General features: G+C 43.2%; 1 protein-coding gene across 1 annotated transcript in view; it reads left to right on the plus strand.

The window, feature by feature from the left end:
• LOC119658940 (laminin subunit beta-1) overlaps positions 1–22,295 on the plus strand; it is a 40,606-nt gene extending 18,311 nt beyond the window's left edge. Inside the window, exons 4-18 of the mRNA XM_038066797.1 lie at positions 5,108–5,360; positions 7,122–7,801; positions 7,860–8,048; positions 8,116–8,639; positions 8,727–9,137; positions 9,203–9,395; positions 9,458–9,601; positions 9,659–10,279; positions 10,346–10,545; positions 10,609–10,705; positions 15,007–16,336; positions 16,406–16,547; positions 20,711–20,899; positions 20,964–21,108; positions 21,204–22,295. Of these exons, the coding sequence (XP_037922725.1) occupies positions 5,108–5,360; positions 7,122–7,801; positions 7,860–8,048; positions 8,116–8,639; positions 8,727–9,137; positions 9,203–9,395; positions 9,458–9,601; positions 9,659–10,279; positions 10,346–10,545; positions 10,609–10,705; positions 15,007–16,336; positions 16,406–16,547; positions 20,711–20,899; positions 20,964–21,108; positions 21,204–21,343 (5,258 nt within the window). The 3' untranslated portion in view covers positions 21,344–22,295. The remainder of the gene's footprint in view (positions 1–5,107; positions 5,361–7,121; positions 7,802–7,859; positions 8,049–8,115; positions 8,640–8,726; positions 9,138–9,202; positions 9,396–9,457; positions 9,602–9,658; positions 10,280–10,345; positions 10,546–10,608; positions 10,706–15,006; positions 16,337–16,405; positions 16,548–20,710; positions 20,900–20,963; positions 21,109–21,203) is intronic.
• The last annotated feature ends 869 nt before the right edge of the window (positions 22,296–23,164 follow it).

The raw sequence follows: 23,164 nt of genomic DNA on the forward strand, positions 1-23,164 counted from the left end.
AGCCATGTCCTTGTAGCGTTGATTGTCCACATGAGTATAATTTCACATACCGAAATATTTCGCAGTCACCACCAATCGTATATTGTCAGCGTAACCCAATACCCTGGCCTTCTCTTTAACCGAAAAATGAGGTCAGCATTGAGCATGATATTTCACAAAAGTAGAATCTTGTGAGACGCCGGCGCAGAGAACAGATATCCTGCGTTCCCCATTCTTCTTTTCCTCAATTAGCTGATGACCATGATAGTGGATAGGTAAACCCTAATTAAATGGATTCCTCAATTTGAGGGAAACGAATTGGCGATATTAGTTGGTATTACCACAATCTATACCATCCTTTATAGAGCTCCTACGTAGTTCTTCAACAACCAGAAGCAGACAAAAAGGCACATGGGTCTGTACCTTCTCTATTTCCGTATCTTATCTAGCTAGGCTACAATACCAGATTCTGCAGCTTGCATAATGCAGGAAAGATTTTCTTTGATGTACAACCTCCAGAGCCTTATTCGGTATACTATGCAGGTTAAGAGATTTGTTGACTCCTCTTCTGCGAATTTCCTGCAGGTCACTTCTAGTTACTGCAGACATTGCCATTTCATTTGGAGTTCAAAAATTAACCCCTTTAGCAGTAAGTTGGTTCATGAGTTCAGATTGGAATGACCATGGGTAAATACCAATCATAAGCTTGTACGTCAGCTGTTTTCCTTTCTGATCGGCCTACAATTTGCCCTCCGTGCCGTTCATTTGACTCAAAGGGAAACTCAGCAGAGATTAGTCAATTCACTATACCACCGATTGGTAGGCATTTTGGTAGTGCAGGGACATCTTGCTTCGTGATGTGTTACGTTATAACATATATCCATGTATACACATCACCTTCGTTGGCCAGGATTATGTTCAGATGTGCCCTTTTGCGCTCATTACTTTACTTCCCTACTTGAAGACACTGATAAGATCAGGTGGTGGTAAAAGCTCTGCTCGTATTTTCGTCCCCATACTTCCTGCATCAACCGGATCGATCAGTGTTGTTTGAGCAAACCTTCACGAAGTGTTATACTTGAGGCATTTGAAACACCTACTTATTAAATCTGCTTCCTCAATCATCAGGCAACCGATTCAATGTGGGTTTTTCCGGTGGCCAGTAGGCACCAGGTTCCGCTGATAGATGCATTGTCGCTGTTCGATCGCAATCAAGACCTCCAGAACTACCGACGCAAAATATGCTGCACGATTACTCATGGGCCGTGACCAGCATCGACTTCTCTACATTCCATGTCTGGATCTAGAGAAGGTGTTTGACACACGTAGTGCACAGATTTACCGCGGTCCAAAAAATAAAGTTTGAAGTGTGGCAAGTATATTAGAACTGCTCCATGTCTCAGTGTTCATCAACATAACGCCTCTTTGTTCTTGTGATGGACAATATCACAGGAGATATCCAAACTCCAGCTTCCTATGCACTGCCCTTTGAAGATCATGTTTTCCTAGCGCAAGAAAGTTGATCTTGAGCAACTGGAATGACCACCCAATCTAACACAGTTTAAGACTGAACCTGAACGAAATTAAATTTTTTACGACCGATCCCAATAAAACAGGTACTGTCACTGTCAGTGGCAGTGACCTGCTCAGCACTGAGTGGATGAAGTGGTGTGTCACAACGGGCGTTCTTTGTTTTCGTCGATGTGTCAAATCAAAAGTTTACGGCCTACCCTGTCGCCCTTTATGGTTCTGAGTGTTGGCCGACTATAAAAGACGATGAACGGCGTCTTGCGGTAATTGGGTCGAAGAAGCTGCGCTGGAGCAGTAACGTAACACGTTATGATCACACCCAAAATCGATATGGGGTTGCACTGATCGATGGTAAATGACCAAAAGACCGACCGAAACAACGGCAGCTTGATATGCTGGGTGGTGATTTGGAAGCCTCGCGAGTGTATCCAAGTCAGACAAAGGACAGAACAAAATGGTGCAACCGATCAAGACGCTGACTCTGCTTGTGAGGAGGACAAGGGCCAAAGGAAAAGAAGATTTATATATAAAAAAAGCAAGCGATGGCGGCTTTACGGTTTCTTACCAGGGCAGAGGCAAATCGTCAGACGCTGCCTCACCTCTGCCCTGGAAGCAGCGTGACCGTAGCGGCTCGCAGATGTTGAGTGCTCCTTTATATAATTCGTAGAACGGTCCAGCATTAAGTTAGACTTAGGACTTAGACTTAGGACCCCATCATTCTCAAAACGAATACATTTATATATGTTTGTCTTTGTCCCTTAAATGAAACATAGGGCGTCAACCACACTGACAGTTCGCCGAGATGTTTACACTTCTCCTTTACTATTCTATTCCATATATTTCTGGGATAGTGGATTCACGCTTTATGGCATAATCAGCAAATAAAGTTGTCGACGTTTCTCCATTTGCGACCTATCCACTGCCACTTCTGCCTGCTTTCGAGTAATAGTGGCGGTCAATTTCCATCTATTGCGATAGATAAGATAAAGACTTTTGTGATGCCGTATACGGTAATGGATGTTCAGATGGCTTAGCGGCGCTAGGCTGTTACAGGGCAAAGTCGCGGTTCAAATCTCACCGGTGGTAGATGAATTTATAATCGTGACTGGATGTCGGATACGAGTAGATGCAGTTTTAAATGAGTACTTTTGTGTGAAACAAGACCTAATTAAAATCGGTTTACTCTCTGTCCAGCCATGCCTCCATCTGTCTGTCTTTTTTTATGGCTGCAGGTGGATATCTTAGGAATACAATCTCGCGCCAGGTTACAGCTCGGAACCTCCGGGTAGCATTATTTTGCGAGGAGAACTGAGATTTAAGCGACCAAACCTGCCGTTTGAATACTTTTGATTACGGAGTTCACCGCGTGCCAGTTTGCCCCCGATTTCAGCATTTTCCCGCCGATGATTTTCTGTGCGAGGAGTGGTCACCCAATGGTTTACCTAATTTCGGAGTGAATATCAGCTTTTGTAGCTTCCATTGCTCGGTGGCATGACATGAAAACTTAGGCAATCATTCCTAGCGCTGTTTTGAGAACAATATTTGGGAGTCTATCTGGCCCTGGGGTCCTAAATACAATGAACCTTTTCGATGCATGTAGAACTTCCATATCTGTCGGGGTTTACATATACTGCAGGAAGACTCAAAGGGCTCACATCTTCTGAAAACAGAGTGTTCACTATAGTCTGCTAGAACTTGGGACAAGTAATCGGTGGAGAGCATTTGCCTTTCAGTGATGACAGTGCCGACCTATCGATTATAGTCATGACGGGTATCAAATGAAAGGTCTCGATAAGCACAGTCCAGCCCCAACCCAACCGAAAGAAATATGAAGTAATTGAGGAAAGGGGAATATGACAAATTTATTACAACCATGGGATAGATAGGCAGGAATCAGTGAGCGCTGCCAGAAACCCCCCCTTTGATTCCATTGACTCCTAAGACCATTACTGCTGTGGATAGGACGAAGGCAACAAGGTCGAGCTGGGTCAGACCTTTTGAACCAGCTCACTGAATTCTGCTGATCTACCACCGTGCAACTAGAGATCTCCTTAATATCCTCAACGGATGCTTTACTACATGTCAAAAACCCTAACAAAGGAAGTGCCTAATTGTTTCTCCCTATTCTCCGCAGCTTCGGCAGTGGGAATTGTAGGCTACCCCGAATCTACTGGTATGGTTCCCTACACTGGCCCCCCGTGCAAACCAATGTAATATTGTATGCATTTGCACACATCTGGAATAAGAGGTTTTACGATCGAGTCGTACTATATGCGGGCAAAATCCTCCTTGACGTGGCGCAGCCATCTGAACTCCGCCCCCGTTAAGTAGTGCGAGTATATTCCACAGCTAACAGTCACCAATGGAACCCAAACTATGCCAACAGAAGGACTGCCAAGAGCAGAGAAGTGCCTACAATTCCGCCAGCCCGCTCAATACCCTCTATGTTCCTATGGCCGGGAATCCAGAGAAGGGTGACCTTGAGCATGCCGCCTAGACTGTTTAGCGTATTCCTGCACTGCCCCAGCAGGAGGATGTCGCCACTGAGTACAAAGCCTTAATGGCTTTTGGCTGTCGGTCAGAATGGCTGTATTAAGCTTCCCGAGCTCAAATAGTCTAACAGGAACTCTCAAAGGATCCTCAATGAATCTGGACTGAATCTGGTTATATTCATGAGAAATGTGCCTGCTCTCGTAGGAGTTGTATGATGGTTAGTGTTGATGTTCATAGTGAAGATATGAATCCTTACATCTATGGGTATCGTTGGACTCCGCCCAGTGTTCGGAATTCTAAGTTATTGGTCAATGGTCCTTGTCAAATAATTACGCAGATTTGATTCTAGTGACCACACTGACTTATGTCGAAAGACGATTGATGATAAACTTTAAGGACCTTAATCTGTAATTTATATTCCTTAGTAGTAAAGAGATTACGAGAAGAGTTGTGTAGCTTTAATTTGATGGAATAAACTGATTTAAAAAATTCCTATTATCGGCGATATTTTGGATACACCAACTTAATACTCTGCCGGCTTTTCATGCCTTAGAATAAGATGTACATTAATTAATATCCGCTTTTAATAAATTTTGCTCTCTGTAAATAAACACTATTTCGCCATTCGATTATCTTGCCACCCATGCTGGAGATTTCCATATCATTCCACCCATATTATTCCATCCGTCGCTTTTTGGATTATTTTTAGATAAATTATTGCTAAAATACTCGCTTGTTTCCTCCTTTTTTCATGTGCTTGAATGTCTGATAAATTATGTGCTTATGTTCTCCATAGTTTACGCCAAGATAGTTGTCAAGGAGAAGATTCGTTGGTTGTTTAATAAAAGAAATTAGGTGGCCCTCTGAAAATATGAATTTTAAAATGGCCATTTTCTAAATTTTCTTGACCCCATGGTCCTAGTGCATTTAACTTCATTGCCTTATCAAGGAAAGGTTTTTATCTAATTTTTTTCTGATACTTCTTTCTTGGCGCTGACTTTACTCCATATCGATATGCATAATTTCCCTGGAAAACTCCAACGAGTAATTTCTGTTTTTCTTTTCAACACAACGACTAATGAGAAATGTTTATTTTCATCGATAGCTCGCCGCCCACAACAGAGGGTCCATCCATGTGAACAGAGTTCATGTTATCCGGCCACGGGAAATCTGCTGATCGGACGTGAAAATCGCCTTACAGCCTCATCGACATGTGGCATACGTGGACCGGAAAGATTCTGTATCGTTTCACATCTTGAGGAGAAGAAATGCTTCTTGTGCGATACAAGACGAGAAACAGAAAATGACCCAATGTTGAATCATCGAATTGGACAGATTATTTATCCAACTCAGCCTGGGTAAGTGGAAAGTTTAATTGAAATAAGATATTAACAGTATGTATGTGTTATATGAGATAATATCTGGTTAAAGAGATTTACGAGTTGTTTGGACTTAGGATATAAAATGTTGTATCTTTATTATACTGGCCATCCCTTGGATGAAAATACTTCACCTACCCAACCGCTCTAGCGCAATTTGCTGGAGAAGTAAAAGCTAACTATCTGCAAACAGTATCCCGCTCCATGGCAGCCACCTGAGTTCAGGATGATACCCAACTTCGCGGTAGCGTTTTTCTGGATTCCGTGTCTAAATATATGGCTCCTTTGTGGAGTACAAGGCGTCCACACAATGTCTTCTTGGTGTTGCAATTTTTTCCTATTTTTATTTTGCCCTTTATTAACATCAAACTTAAACTGTGGAATTGGTGATCCCACAACAGCGGGAACAGACCAAGATGAACATAAACATCTATGACCAACCGAAATTCCAACCCGGGTGATGCGGTCAAGTGGCTGACGCTCAATCAACTCAGCTCACGCATCGCTAAATGCTTGACTTTGGACGCTTCGTAGGACGCCGGCTTGGATATAGACGGGTGCATCCTGGTTGTGAGAGAATGAAGTAACTCTTATCCTGAGTTCAGAGGAAAATTAATTCTAGAGATGGTGCCGAGGATGGAGCTTGTTTTAATTGCCGGCGCCCAGACCTTGAATGAAGCAGTCCCGGTGTAACATTTGTGTCGGAATCACTGGTGTCGACGGTGGAGGAATGATGGAGGAGAATTTCTCAGCAAATGAACATCGATATATCGTTTCGCGTTCGAAATGTCCGTACAGGAGACGTACCAGCCAAGTACCCTCCCAGTACGTGAAACATTACAATGATAAATTTTTCAGGGGAGTGACGGAGGATACTTCAGATGAACCTGATGCTGTCGTAAATTCAGTTATGAACCTGATAACGAGACTCCCAGAACTTCCATGCTGTGACAAGTCGATTCACGGACGGTGGAAATTACCAAGCTGTGGTAGTAGCACTATAAGCACTCCTGTGGGCTACTGTGCTTAGACGACCGGGAGGAGGCATTTGCCAGTATGATGAAGTAAAGAACAACTAAAAGAAAATCCTGTAACGAGATAAATAAAAGTTCATCTCGCCGACTACCAGGAAATTGGCCAGGTTGAGGGGGATCCATGGGGACTTGGTTATATATTGGTCATCCGAAAAATCAGAGCTTTGTGGAAATCCTGTCATTATTCACTGCACATTCCGTTCTCGAGGAGGGCGATCAGACCCGAGTCTGTAAGGGACTCATCTGAAGTGGCTTTGCCACGAAGCCTCACCGGAGGTTATCTGCTACCATGGGAATCGGGATGGTCCTCTGAGAGCAAATACTCCAGGAGAATTCCTGGAGGATGTGTTCTCGGCCAGGTTATTTGCGGTTGGCCTCCTAGTGGGAGTTTCATGGTTGTTGTGGTTATGCCTACATCGCAGGCAGAGTTCCTCGGAGCTCGAGCGTGGAGTTGCGCTGTACAACACGGGTGCCGTACTCCTTAGTTGCGGCAGAGATGTTAGATAGGCCTCGCATCCACTTGTATGAATGCTGAGCCTGCACTCAGTATAAACCAGGACCACTGTGCTTGCATGGCGGGGCTCTGATTGTGGTCCCAAAATCAATTCGTGTCCGAAGAGGACCGTGGGCAGGTACTCACGTTAAACCCCCAGGACTTTCATGCACATTCAATACAACTAACTTCAACTTTTTTAACCTATTTCAGGACTCGCATCCCAACATGGTGGCAATCTGAAAACGGAAAACAAAATGTCACCATCCAGCTCGATTTAGAAGCTGAATTCCATTTTACTCACATGTTCATTGTTTTCGCAACATTCCGACCGGCTGCTATGCTTATTGAACGTTCCTTTGATTTCGGCAAGACATGGCATATCTACAAGTACTTCGCTCACGATTGTGATAAATCTTTCCCACATGCGCCACTGGTTATTCAAAATATCACCGATGTAGTTTGCGACCATCGCTATTCAAACGTGGAACCATCGAAGGATGGCGAAGTTATTTTTAGGGTTCTACCGCCCAATATCAAGATCGAGAATCCCTACGCTCCGCATATACAGAATATGCTGAAGATGACCAACTTGAGAGTGAATTTCACCAAATTACACAACCTGGGCGATACTCTGTTGGATGACCGCGAGGAGATCCAGGAGAAGTATTACTATGCCATAAGCAAGATGGTCGTGAGAGGGTCATGTTCCTGCTATGGACACGCTTCACGATGCTTACCGCTTGACGGAGTGGCTAATGTGGTAGATATGGTCCATGGAAAATGTGAATGTACACATAATACCAAGGGCTTGAACTGTGAGGAGTGTGAGGACTTCTACAACGATCTACCATGGAAGCCAGCTTTGGGAAAACAGACGAACGCTTGCAAGAGTATATTCTTTTAATTTAGGTGACAAAATGGGCATTACTATTTCAAACTTCCTCACAGAATGTACATGCAACAACCATGCGACAAGTTGTCACTTCGATCAAGCTGTCTACGAGCACTCGGGACGAGTGAGTGGAGGAGTGTGTGATAACTGCCAGCACAATACTGTCGGGCAACATTGCGAGGAGTGTATCCAGTTCTTCTATCGCGACCCTCTTGAGGATCTTCAGAGCCCTCATGTTTGTAAACGTAAGATCTCCTTCTATCAACTTGAAACTGCATTAGTTTGAATTTTTTAATCCCAACTATATCACAGCATGCGACTGTGATCCTAGCGGCTCTCTGGACGATGGAATCTGCGACTCTGTAAATGATCCTGCAAATGGCATCGAAGCCGGGGCATGCCACTGCAAAGCAAACGTCAAAGGACGTCGCTGCGATACGTGTAAGGACGGCTTTTGGAACTTGGACGAGAGGAATCCCCTTGGTTGCTCCAATTGTACTTGCCACACTCTTGGAACTATTTTCAATTCCGGGTGCAATATGTACACGGGCGAATGTACTTGTAAACGCCTTGTGACGGGCAAGGACTGTAACGAATGTATGCCTGAAACGTATGGATTGTCCGATAGTCAGGATGGCTGTTCACTATGTAATTGTGATCCTGGTGGTTCGTTGGATAATTTCTGCGATGTGATTACGGGTCAGTGTAGATGTCGTTCGCATATGACTGGAAGAACGTGCGATACTCCATTACAAAACTATTTCATTCCATCCTTGCACAATGTCTATGAAGCTGAAATTCCAAGGATTACTGAGTGTATCAGCCGATCTTACGGAGTAAGTAAAATTCGGATGTTCCTTCTCCCTTTTGGACAATAAAGCCAAATTGAAACAAACTAAATAATAACGTCGTTTCTAATCTAGAATTGCAGCATTGTCCTTCAAGAGCTCCCAACTGATCGTCCACCACAGTGGACCGGTCCAGGTTACGAACGTGTTCCCGAGAAAACTGAACTTCAAATTCAAGTAGATGGAGTCCCGCGAACGATGACCTATGATGTAGTTGTACGTTATCTGACACAAACTCGTGGTAATTGGGAAGATGCCCGAATTACTTTAGAACGTCCAGAGGGATACGATCCCGAAGGACCTTGCGCCAATTCACATCCTTCATACGAACAACAAATTCCATTCAGTCTGCCTGAGAACGACAATAAAGTGGTAGCCCTACATGATATCTGCTTGGAGGAAAATAAAGTGTACAAATTCAAAATACATTTCGAACGACATAGAAACTCTGAGGATAATCCAGCAGCGCAGATCCTTATAGATTCGGTAGGACTCAGTATTGTTTGAGACGAAAAGGATTCCTTTTTAATCAGAAAAGATCTTGTTTTTAGTTGTCTTTAGTGCCGCATATCGAAGCTACTCCTATTTTCTCCGGATCACCTCCATCTGAAAATCGACGCAGGGAGTATGTTCGTTACGGATGCAACCAGACCTACTACGATTTGAACTATGACAAGAGCTCGCATCCGGAGTGTAAGGATTTCTTCAATATTGTCAGTATCTACGTTTTTGATGGAGCGTCATGTAAGTATTTTCAGTAGCTTCGTGACTACTCGGTATTTGCTGACCAAATCCTTCTTAAACAGCTTGCGAATGCGATGCTACTGGTTCGCTCAGCAAACAATGTGAGCAGTTTGGAGGAATGTGCCAATGCAAACCTAATGTTGTGGGACGGAGATGCGACCGATGTGCTCCAGGAACCTATGGTTTCGGCCCTGAAGGCTGCAAAGGTATTACGAATAGTTTTTCTGGTCTCTGATTTTCCTCTAACAGGATTTGTCCCACAGCCTGCGACTGTAACAGCATTGGGGCTCGTGATAACGACTGCGACCTAATCACAGGTCAATGTAACTGCCATCCAAACACCTATGGTCGTGAGTGTGACGAATGTCAGCCAGGATTCTGGAACTTCCCGAATTGCCAAATGTGCTACTGTAATGGTCACACACAAAATTGCGATCCTCGCACAGGGGAATGTCTATCCTGTTCGGACTACACTACGGGATTCTATTGCGAGAAATGTATTGCAGGATACTATGGAGATCCACAGCTGGGAAGCGAAATAGGCTGCAGACCTTGTCGTTGTCCTGGCACCTTTAATACTTCACACGTCTATGCAACCAGCTGTGATTTGGATGTACGCACAAACGATATGGTGTGTTACTGTAATGAAGGATATTCTGGTCCTCGGTGCGACGTATGTGCCGATAATTACTATGGACTTCCATCTGTACCTGGTAACGCTTGTTGGAAATGTGAGTGCAATGGAAATACCGATGAACGAGATACTGGCAATTGTCACTCAGAGACAGGAGAATGTTTAAAATGCTTGCACAACACCGGAGGAAATCATTGTGAACATTGCCGTGATGGATTCTTTGGTGATGCCCTGCATCAGGACTGTCGACGTAAGTGGTGTTTTCTATTCTGTCATCCAGCAGAAAAGCCAATTGAATTTCTTCTCAATATTATAGAATGCAACTGTGATGTCCTGGGGACAAATCAGACAATTCAGCATTGCAATCGGGTTTCGGGTCAATGTCCTTGTTTGAAAAATGTCGATGGAATACGATGTGACCATTGCATTGAAAATCATTGGAAGATAGCAAGCGGTGAGGGTTGTGAAGCGTGCGATTGTGATCCTATCGGAGCAGAATCTAACCAATGTAATCCGGTATGTAGAGGTATCCGTAATATCTTTCAGCTTTAATTATTTTGAAAATTTCTTTGGTTTTAGTATGATGGACAATGTAAGTGTAAACCTGGATTCGGTGGACGCCGTTGCAACCAATGTGAGACCAACTTCTGGGGAGATCCAAATGTTCAGTGTCATCGTGAGTATAAGTTTTTTTTTTTGTTTTCAATTCTATCCTGTTCGCTTACTTTTTAGGAAATACTGAGTAACGAGTCCTCGAGACTAGCTTAAGTTTATTAAAGTTGAGAAAAAAGTACATTTTAGAAAAAGGAAGACGGAGTTTGGAATTCGACTTTCCTTACTCTCGTCCTGTAGCTATTTTACTCCTTCTAAATGGGTGATCGCGAATTTCGTCCCTACCCCGTTCTTATGGAAATATCGCCATTTAAAATGATTTTACATTTTTCACAGTTTACCCCACTTTTCGGCCCCACAGCATAAATTCAAATTTGGAACTCTATTCCTGTCACGTCGGGTATTTCAGCTCTTGCTGTCTCCTTCGCTGAGCGATTTGGCGGGCGCAGCCAATTCTTCTTCCATCCCTACAACTTATACCTAGGAAACAGAAAAAATGTCAGCTAGGGGTCAGAACTACTTGCTGAGGCACTTCGGGGACACCACCCTCCGTATTGTAAGGGTCGCTGACGAGCTCTCTAGGGTCAAATGGCTGTGGATTTGGAAAAAGGAGCAAGTAGAGTCGCACTGGAGGGTAAACAATAACAAAGGTTATCAGTTTGACTGGTTATCGTACTTTGCCTATTTACATCAATGAGCAGAAAAGCGAGAGCATCGAACAGTTTGTATATCTAGATGGCGTTGTTTCTGCTGACGACTCGAAAGGTTCAAGCTTGCATCAACTCATTTTTGCGTGGGGTATTCTGGCCTGTCACAAACATAAATGAAGAAATGGCTGTGGATAGGTCACACACTGCGAAAGGGTGTAACTCTGTTGCGGTGTATGATGGTGAGTGGTTGCTCTATAGTTAGATGGCGCAGTTCAGTGGAGGAAAAGTGGAAGCTTCCCAGGAAGTCATGGAGGGAGCTGAAGCCAGGAGGGCGCAGGTGTAGCTGACGCGATGCACTCTACAACGTAACAGAGTTCTTACAGTCCATTACAGCTTCGAAGAACCTACATCTGAGGATTGTGCTAGCTCTGATTCACCCGGGGTTACAGGCTCTGATATTCTAACACAATATTCCTTCCTCTTTTAACTTCTTGGCACTATTGCCCCCTTGACTGGTAAAAAGACCTGGTGGGCGATTGTTTACCGAGGATCATCAGATTGGACTTGCTAAAGATACGTGCATCATGTTTCTGTGTGTGACAGAATTTCCGGTGGCTTCATTCCCCTGCTATGGTCTGTACTAGCTGATCCATCGAGGTACTCCATACCACACTTTGGTCTGGGGACCCGATCGGAAACGTTTGCCCCTCAAGCGGTTTACAAACAGTTTTTAATAACTCTCAAGTGCTTGGTATCCGACACATGTGATTCGAGGAGATAACTTGTCGAACCCTACCGCAGTCCCTTAGCTGTTTCTCAAATAATGTGCCCAGCTCGTATGACGTTTATTACTCGATTTGAGGGTAAACTCAAAGAATTCATCGTACGCTTTTTCTACAGTGATAGCTGGAGATAAATTTATGCATAAGTTGTAGGTCGGTGGGTATTGCGTTTGTTGTACGGCGTGAAAACCAGCCAATACCAGTTGTGTCAGATGTGAGTTCTGTTTCGAGTCGTGTAATTTCTATCATTACATGGAATTCCGACTCCAGTCCTGTGCATTTTTGTATGCCTCTGCACAGTGGATTTCTTTGCTTGCTACCGCACACCTCCCGTGAGCGGAGTCCACGTAGGAATCGTACAAACCGCATTCGCTCCAAGATGGTATCGTATTCGCAGCTTGCCATTCTTTGCGTCGACACAATGGGAATTGAATAACTGCTTCGCTAGCTAGTTGTGCTAGACTTGATACCTTCACCGTAGTTTTATTAAGTTATTGCCGATTTCTCAAAAGGATTCACCATCTGATGATTGCTTACCCTCGCTTGAGTGTTGTGTCCGCCACTTCTCGCACGGTTAGAAAATTGCGACCCCAAAAGTTCAACATCGGCCGCTTGTACGATACAGTTGTCGTTCGACAATAGAAAAGCTACCTTACTGATCGGACGGCAGATACACTGCTGGTTACGGACCGTCCCTTCAAGCAGAAGAGAAATCATTTTGATCATCAATGCACTCAAACAGAATAAAGCCACTGAGCTTGACGGTCTCCCTGCAGAGTTACTTATTGCTGCACTTGGAAACCTTGGGAATCGGAGACCGTCTTGAATATGAGAATTGGGGAGTATCTGCTTGTGCCGACTGTGGCACTGAGCTTGATGTTGCCCGATGAATTAACGGCACTAGATCTGCTTTCGTTGCCTTGTCTATCTAGAAATGCAGTTATCTCAACACCAAGGTCAAGTTCAGACTGTTCTGTGCTAGTGTTATTTCTGTGTTGTTAGTTGGAAGTAGTACATGGAAAGTGACCCCCCACTGTCACTCGAAGGCTCTAAGTCTTCGTGAACACCCGTTGTTCCATCGGAGCACGCTGGTTTGATACTATTACAAACAAAGAACTTGATTGATGAAAATTGTATTGCTGGCTTCATCGTGCGGTGGAATCCACTCTCCCGAGATGGTCGACGAATAGGTCATCCCAAGAGCATTTGGCACAGAACAGTAGAGAATGAGTGCAGGCGTCTCGGAACGTCGTGGAGGGAATTGAGGCGCATTTCAAGTAACCGCGAGCGATGGTGCGTAGGTGTGATTGACGCGTTACACCCCATCAATTAGTAATCACGAGTTTGGAAAGGAAAAGAACTCCAAAATAGCATCTAGTTAGGTTGATAAAATCAGCGAAAAATTGAGAAATCTTCTGACGATTTCTCGACGTCAATATCTCCATAAATACATATGTAGATTTCGAAATTTGTGGTAATAGATTTAGATACACTGATAAAAACCGGCACAATAGATTAAAATGGCATGAAGAACTTTGGAGATCAAGCAATCATCGGTCTAAAGCGGTTTTGGGGATCAAAAACTATCGAAAAATATAGAAATATTCTGCAACCATTCAAACGCCGACATCCCCGTAGTATTCGGGGAATTTTCTTTAAATGCGTAAGATTTAAGAAAAAGAGTGGAAATCCTGATCACCAGTTTACAGGTTTGAAGGTGCAACAAAATAATATATAGGTCAGGTGGTTAGAAAGTTGCGTAAAGTGGCTAGAAGGGGAGAAATGTTTGAACCAAACCCGGTGTTCCCGTAGATTCTCCGGATTCGATGAAATTCGTGATCAGGAAAAAGGAAAAAACGACTGAGAGGGGGGAAGCTGGAAAAGTTGGCGAAATGCTAAGGAAGCTTTTGGAGACTTACCAAGCAAAGTAAAATACGCATATGGGAGTCGGGGCTTAAAAAATTAGGAAAACTAACAAAAAACGGAGAAATGTTTCGTGCACTACCAAGATTGGATGGGTCGAAAAACCGGCGAAAAGTGGAAAAATCTTCTGGACAATATTATACCTCCGGGATCTCCAAAAGTACACAGAATTTAAAAAAAAAAGTTGTCAAATTCATTACCATTAGATCAGAAGAGCTGGAAAGTCATATGTAGGTGGAAGGGTTGGAATATTGAGAAATTAGACGAAAAATTGATTAAAAACTTTAAGCTTTGACATCTATCCAAACGGCCGAAACGAAGCCAAATTTGTGATTATTATCTCGGAGTGAAAAAAGATTAAAAAAGTTGTGGGAAATGGTAAAATTCTTAGGATCAAAGTTTGTCATTTGTCATTTAAAAGAGCACAACGCAATCCTAGGACCATAGAGTGGTGCTGTTCCGGAATAACGCACAGAGGAAGTGCACGTGCTCTCTAAAAGTCTGCGATCTTGATTCCCATAGAAGAGGCCGAAGTAGAAAAGGCCATCAAGCGCGAATACTCGAATTGGTATCGCTCAATTAGTGCTCATCAGTGAACAGTACCGGAACAAGGGCACAGATTCATGGAACCCTGACGTTTCAGGTACCGCTACTATGTGGATTCAGAAAGGCACCCGCCTTAGGGATGTTGCTCAAGGATCCCTTCGGACTTGAGCAAGAAAGCTTCGGCAGGATTCGACATGTTGGAGCATCGTTTTTAACCCGTGGAGACTCAGTTATAAACTGATAACCCGAAAAATCGGGGCCCTGCGAAAACCCTGGGCACTTAAGGCCGAGCAGGGTCGAATTGTATGGGCATTATTCCCTGCATATTCCATACAGGTTGACGACAGCAGCGTAAAAGATGGTATTCCACCACTGGACGATCCACACACCTTCACTCCTGAAAATCCTATTTTCCGTTAGTATCTTACATGCTTTCACGAAATGTTGAACATTTTTCATTTCAGCTTGCGATTGCAACCCCTATGGATCCGCTCATTATCAATGCGATCGTGAAACCGGCCAGTGTGTATGCCAGCGTGGTATTGGTGGCTATAAATGTGACCAATGTGCCCGTGGATTCTTTGGCGAGGCACCATCCTGTTCCGAGTGTGGTGAATGTTTCGATAATTGGGATGGCATCCTGAAGAACATTGAAGCAGAAACCAAAGAAGCAATTGAACGTGCCAAACAGATTCAGCATATTGGAGCAACGGGCGCCTATTCCAGTGAATTCAATGCCATGGAAGAGAAAATCAGAACCATTCAGCAACTTTTAGATAATACCACAGTTGGCATGCAAGATATTGAGCTATTGAATGATCGGGTTTCTGACCTGACAAAACACTATCAAAACACCCGTAAAAACTGGGGAGAAGTGGACGGAACATCACAGGAACTCTATTCCACTATCAACTTAGCAGAAGTAAAGATCTCTTCCTTGAAAGACCAGAGTGGCGTCCTTAAGTCTATGGCGGACGCTTTGAAAGGGAACAAGACTGAACTGCAGGAAGGTATCATAGATGGCGCCTTGAACTTGACGCGTACAGCCCTGGATCGTTATCGAGCTCTAGGATCAGTCAAAGCTGAAACGGATGAACTCAATGCGAACGCAGAACGCCAGTGCAAACGAACAGAAACGCTATTCGAACGAAACAAGGAAGAGTTCGACCGGCTTCTTAAGGATAACGATGATTCCATAGACAAGTACCGAGCACTGTTGAACGAGCTGAGTGCTGAAATACCAGATCTCAACAACGATGTATGCGACGGACGAGGCGATCCTTGTGATAGTTTATGCGGAGGTGCAGGATGCGGAACCTGTGGAGGCCTAGCATGTGAAAAAGGAGCTTTAACAATAGCTGAAAAAGCTTTGAGTATTGTTAAGGAAACCGAAAAGAAGATCAAGGAAAAGAAGGAGATCGCTGACAATTTGATAAGATCCTTGGCACAAGCTAAAGCCAATGCTTCTGAGGCGTTTACTACAGCCAAGTCCGCACATTATGACACCGAACTTTACCTCAACCGCACTAACGACTTCATCAAGCGAGGTACTGAATCTCTAACTGCACTCTCCAATATTCTCAACGACGAGACAGCATCAATTGACGAAATTAAAGAGCTTGCTGAAAAAACTCTTAGGTCGGATCTGCACTTGGATCCTCAGGCAATTGACGTTCTTGGGAAGAAAATAGCCGAAGTGGTGTTATCATTGGAAAATGTCGAGTCAATTATTCAGAATACGCGACAAGATCTGGATCGAGTGGACCAATTGAAATTGAAAGCAAATCAAACTAAGTAAGGCAATGAAGCAGCTTAGAGGATTCTAGGTGATTATATGAATTCGTCTTATTTCATTTTTCATAGGCAAGAAGCTGACGCTGTTCTCGAAGTAGCAAATGAAGTGGTTAAAGCGCTAGATGAAGCCCAAATTGCCCAGGATAAAGCACAGGAATCGATCACAAAAGCTGAGAATGATATAAGCTTGGCGAAAGAGGATTTGTCCAAGGTATGTATACTTAGAGAAGTTTAGAGTTGATATAGGTTTTCGCCTTTTCGATAGAAGAAATTTCAATAAATTTTACCATCTCGCTCCTTCAAACATCCGTTCCTTCCTGAAGATTGAGCTTGACATGCAATGGATAGAATTAAGTAACCGCCTTTTAAAGCAATGATTTTGAAGGACATGGTAGTTACGTATAAAATGGTAAATTCCTAAATGAATACTGTATCTCCCAAAATGGAGTATTCATCAGGCATATATGACCTAGTATTCATCCACAAATTTTGATTAAGGAAGCAGTTTGTAGCGATCCTTATCAGCGCCAAAAGGGAAGAATCGGTTTCTCCATTTACAACGGAGAAATAGTAATTCCAAGCCGTGAAAAAAGTCTCCATTTTGAATCTTCGTGAAAATTTTGGGTCCGGGGATAACCAACCTCCTCTACAGCCCCTCCTGTCGTCACATCTAGCGGCTCGTTATGCTTTCAATATCGAACCAAGAGTGAACAGCTTTCTTGTTTTAAAAAGTATTCAGTAGATAGTATCTACCAAACAACTGAAGGGTTCGAAGCGAATTTCAACACAAATTCGCTCAATTCGATGTTGCCCTGCGTGACGATCAGAACCTCCGTATGGGAATTCGTCTTTTTGTTCTAGGAACTCAGGTCTAAGCAGTAATGGACTATGCTGGTGTCACTCAGTCGTTTGATAATCACTCAACCCTCTTGTAACGAAGAACTTCAAGGATTTGGATTCAGGGGACTATCAAAACTTCTATACCGCATACGACGCAACGTTGCCCATGGTGACTGAAGCTTCAGGCAGCGCCTTAGGAGTTCTCTCTGCAATTTGACCGTTCACTTCACCACTGCGACAGTTTCCCACGTATGGATCCTTTCTCCTCCGCCCCAGAACCGAGCATGCCAAAACTATCGCTGGATCATTTGGATTCAAGATACTCCGTCACAAGAAGCGGAAGGGAGAAGCTTTTATGGCGTTTCGGATCCTAGGCCCAACGTCGGAAGGAATGCACCCAATGCAAAATAGATAGGTTTCGAATTTATTCTACATATTTACGAAGAGTCCTTTGAACACTTCGATCCCTCGAGTATCATTAGCCCGTTCTTGCCGATGCATGAGTCCGTATCGAAACCTAAAAAATAACAAACATCGGAATTCCCGTGAACCTAACGATCTCACCGCGGATGGAGTCTTAAAACTCTGGGCTCGAGTGCCTTGATCGAGAGACCTGACTCCTTCCTGACTCAGATGTACAGTGGAGCGCACATTTTGAGTTTCTCTTCCTTCCTTGGCATTATCAGGCCATAAAAATGGGGGGATGCCTCTTATTTGTAATGACATAAGGAGATGGGGCGATGGCCCAAAACGACGACTACTATGATGGTCTGTGCAGTTGGGTTGGGTTGAATATTTCTCCGAATTTTCCTAGACACAGTAGCACAGTGAAGAGTCCAAAATATGCGATGATCAATTGCCGCAGATTTGAGGCCGAAAGGAGGAGGCTGACTGGACGTTTTGAGCTCAATGTGTGTGTTGAAAACACCCGATCCGTCTTCTATGACTGTTCCGCCAGCGGATATAATGCTTCCACGTTATCTTTGAGTCGATATGTCCTAAATACTTGACAGTTTGCACTAGCCGGATTTACATCCGCACTAAGGTGGGAATTCCAGTCTTCCTAGCATTCACCGTGAGTCCATTACGGAGGCACCAACTGTGGTTCCTAAGGCGTCCTGCCTTAATAGACTTCTGTCGAACTAATATGTAGATATTCCTTCGCTCCACCACGGGAAAGATCCAACAGACAGCGGATCGATTCCATGCTCTCTTGCCGCGTCACAATTGCTGCAAATGGGGCATAATTGAAGGCATTTTCGTTATGCATAAATGCGGATAAGGAGGTACTCCTTTCGGATAAAAGTGTTTTCAATTTTTGCCTTGAGCGCATGGAGTGATGTCTCCATGGATTTGTATTTCTAGTAGGCATGCTGTCTACAGTGATGTGGTCATCTAGGAATGTATGTATCCTATGAACCGATCTACTGGTCTTTCGAGTCCTTTTAGGAAGTTTAGTAGCTTTTCCTGTCCAAAACGAGTTGAATGCGCATTTTACTCACAAAAATGATATTATTTGCAAGTTTAAGTTTTCGGTTGAAGGCTGTACGCAGGTGAGCTGACATTTTCCATATTGCCTGGAGCAAATGGTTTTCTGTTTCTTCATTGTTTTCTGTGTATTTTCTGGTCTGTAAACGTAGGTTACCCGCTTCAAGTTCGAGGTTGCTTCAAGCGCATTAGTCTCTTCGCAAAAGCGTCTCCATGATGATCGTTTAACTGACCTTATGTTCTTCTTTAGAGCTTTCTGAGCCTCTTCGTATTCAACTCAACAGTGTAATTCGGTTCAGAACTCTCTTGAGGAGTACCCTTCTTTGGCCTATTGAATGGGCATTTCTCTTCGAAGACTTTTTTGATACCTGTAGTGGTCATCTAGTATGTTTTCTCAATTCTAACAATGAATTCGATGCACGTCCAAGGGATTGTAACTTTGGCCACTCAGCTCTGTTTTTTACGTCACCCAATCTGTCTTCCGAGGATTCTGAAATAGAGCAATTGGAGGAGAATTCATGCTCATTTTGAAATCAATGCACCTGTGATCTAACACCGTGATTCGATTGATATCCTCCACTTTCCAATAAGAGCCGCCATGTCAGGAGATGGCACCATAATGCCAATGGCCTTTTACCTGATTGCATTGAAGAACATGGGTTCATTACCCAAGTTGAGGATCTGTAATTCGATTCCCACCAGATATGGGTTTGATATTCGAACCCTCACCCGCTTGGGTGTACGGTCTCCCCGCAGAGTTACTGCAAATGTGCTACTTCCACTCGTACCGATATCTTGCGAATCTAAGATCGTTCTCAGAGAGCGGAAGAAGGAGATGATCGTCAAGACCCGTTTTAATGTGTGATAATTGCAGGGGTGTCTGCGTGCTCCCTGCCGTCGCAAAGATAATGGATAAAATAATCCTGTAACTGCTTCATAGAACATCTCGCAAGCTTAATCGCCCGAGAGCAGCCTGGTTTCCGCTCCGGATTCTCCTGCATTTATCCATCGGGGCCAGGTTTGCATTCTGTCACCGATATTATTTCTTCTTATTATTGGTGACGTTCTTGATGCTGCCTTGTCCGAAGGAAGTGTAGGAATTTCCTTGAACATTTCGACAACGCTGATGACATCTGTTTGCTCTCTCATCGTATTATAGATCTTGCGCAAATGGATGTGGAAAGAGGGGGAAATAGAGTTGGACTGAAGATAAACACCAACAAACCAAGGTTATCAGTCTGATAAATCATCGCGTTCTTCCTATCTCCATTAATGGGTAGAACATCGAAATCTTCGATCAATTTGTATACCTAGGAAACGCGGTTTCTGCCCAACTTAATGCCCGACGCGATAACAGCGCTAGATCCGCTTTTGTTGTCCTGTCTAAAATTTGGAAATGTAGTTATCTCAACACCAAGATCAAGTTGAGACTGTTCTGTGCTAGTGTTCTTTCTGTTTCGCTATACGGGAGTAGAAAATGTAAAAGGACCCCCCCTATCACTCAAGCCTACGTGAACACTTGTCTGTGTCGTATCATTGGAGCACGCTGGCCTGATACTATCTTAAGGAGAGAACTTAGTCGGTGCACAGGCCTGCCACCCGTACGCAATGTGATCAGAAGGTGGAAGCGGGGGTGGTCACACATTAAGGAGAGGCAATAATTCCATTGTGGTGGTTAATAGGTTTCGATATTTAAAGTTTCGTCAATTGCTGCGGTTGACATTTTCAAAGGACGTGGGGAGGCAGAAATAGAAGTTTGCTAACAATTATACCATACATCGATTGAAGAGCCTGCTTTTATGCAGTTCACTGGAGGTATGGCCTATTCTAGCAGTTTTGAGCAATCACAACCATTATTGGGTTTTATTGCCAACCACCGTCTTTTATGAAAGTCTATAGACCTCGCCCTAATAGCCCAAAATGTACCTCATTAGCTTACTGGCCCTGAAAGCCTCAGCCTATTATATTGATTTTTTTTAGGGATTTATCGACTCTTCAGTCAATATTGAACTTATTATAATAATATATCCGCATTTTCTTTTCTAGATTGACGCCGAAACCAAACAAGCTGCTGCTCCGGCTAATGAAACTGCAACGAGGGTTGATCAACTAGTCACCAAAATCAATAAGCTGAAAAAGAACGCAGCCAAGAACGAGCATGATGTTCGCAGTATTCAGCAACAATTGAAACTTGTCGAACAAGACTCTGTCAATGCTCACGAATTGGCCTTTAAAGTAAGGATTAAACATTTTCTTATATGGTCTGGTCCTTGAATATTATTTTTTCCTTTCAAACTAGCTGCAACAGTCCTTCGGAGAGGCCAATAAAACCCTAAACTTAAGGGCTTCGACTTCCACTATAGCTCGTGAACGGGCACAGCAGCTGCTGAAGCGCGCCTCTAAGCTGACCGTCGATACTGATGAGAAATTGAAGGAACTTCAAGGTCAGTATACCTACTTTTGTTTTATTCCATAAAAATAGTAAAAAAACATAGGAGATAAAAAGTCCAGGTAATAATCCTTGTACTCACTTTTTCAGGTATGGTCAACGTATACGACGACAAAGTGAATCGATTGAACGAGTTACAAAACACTATCAACTCCCTCTCAGAGCAAATGGAGACCCATTTGGAGAAAATTTCATCCGATGCCTCAAGATATCGCATTTGCACTACCTAATCGAATCTTTACCTAAGTCCAATACTTTACATAATTCATATATCGACGTAAGTCGACTTGAAAAAAATTGATATTCACTGAAGAAAAAAATTGAACCATGAATCTTCCAATAACGACAAAACGAACAAAAACAAAGGAAATCAAATTTCCCAGAAATACTGTGCCAAATCAATCAATAACATGGCTTAGACTATCAAAACTCAGACTTTCTATTTTTTAACACTCATATTCAGCCCTGATTCCTTCCTTGCCTTGTCTATAGACACGAGGTTCTTTCTACCTAAAAATCTAAGATTGTATCTAAAAAAACAAAAAAAACCCGTTTTAATTTGCGAATATCTTATCTCGGGAACCAGTTTTTCCTTTCATCAGTGCCAGTTCTTCCTGGTCTAAGCCATCAAATTTCTAAATCATTATTAATTTTAATAGTAGACTTAATGCATCGTCGTCAATTGTCTCCTCTTTCACTGCCAGGATTAAGTCAGCATTAATAGATAAAAAAAAATAGAAAAGGACAATGCTAAGCCTGCCATCTAGCGAATAACTTCTATACACTTCCAGCATTTCAATCTAAATCTTTCTTTGAACATTTTTAAAATTTTCGTGCTCGTACTTAAAAGCAGTCTCGTGTCATTTTAAGGATTTCAGAACCCAAAAAAGTATCTAAAGGTTCGTATTTGGACAACCCCCAAGAACAAACTATTGGGCGCGAGCTATGAAAAAGATAATATTCGTTCTAGTAATGTAAATTATTTCGTTTTTTTTTATATTTTTAATCAGCCTGAAGCTCATTTGATTACAATATGCTTCCAGGGAATAAATGAGTAAAATCTCCGCTTTATAATCTAACACATGCATTTCAAATGAAACTTAGTTATGTAGTAGTGCATTGTAAAATATACACGCCATACTCGTTGATAGAAATAAATTTGAACACTTACAAGAAATAAAATGTTTTTCATTTTCGAGAAAATGAAGACCAAACGTAAGCCAGAACCATTTGGAACTGCTCTATATGTCTCCTGTTCACATTTTTTGCGGGCCTTCCTTGTCGCTATTTCCCCCCTACTCTATTTTTCATGGAACTACCCTAGAGTCATTGTCATCAGATTTTACGTTATACAAGTGATAAACCTACAGTAGGAGGAAAAGCACAGAGACGAATACCAACATCCATGACCGAAACGAAGATTTGAACCCAGAGCATGCGATGGCTCAACATCGGAGAACACCGTGTACTCAATTTTTATTCGTTTTATTTTATTTTAGTGTCAGCTTCAACGCCACCACCCACCGCTCTCCAGTGCGACTGTGACTGTTCCAAGGGCTTCAACGAATCCCCCTTCCGAGGTTCAACTCTCATAGAAAACGTCGGATTGGTCCACGCCGGGTTGATCCACGCCAGCACATAGCATCAACCATTTCAAACGCGATTTCGACGCAAAGGTTATATCAAGGACGCTTCCTTCATAGCCTGGGTGCCGGAACGTTGGTGTAGATTCGGTGTTTGAAACTACGAAGCCGGTTCTCGCCACCATCTCCAGGATCGGTTTCCTTTCGGTGCCTGGTTGGGCCACGCGCCATTCAAAGGCCCTAGCATTGAAATCACCCTCTACCAGGTTTCGGCTTTCCGTGTCCAAAAGGAAGTCCGACGTCGTCTCGAGCAGTATTGGTTAAAACCCTAAAAACGTTATCTCACCAACACCGAATTCAGACCCTAAAACTGTTATCCCGAAACACCGAATTCGGTCTTGGGCATTTGTATCCTGCATACTTACCTTCCAATTTTGATTTTCCCGCTGTTAGGAGTTTCCTTGCATA

Source organism: Hermetia illucens, chromosome 6, assembly GCF_905115235.1.
Source record: "Hermetia illucens chromosome 6, iHerIll2.2.curated.20191125, whole genome shotgun sequence".
In the NCBI taxonomy this organism is placed as follows: Eukaryota; Metazoa; Arthropoda; class Insecta; order Diptera; family Stratiomyidae; genus Hermetia; species Hermetia illucens.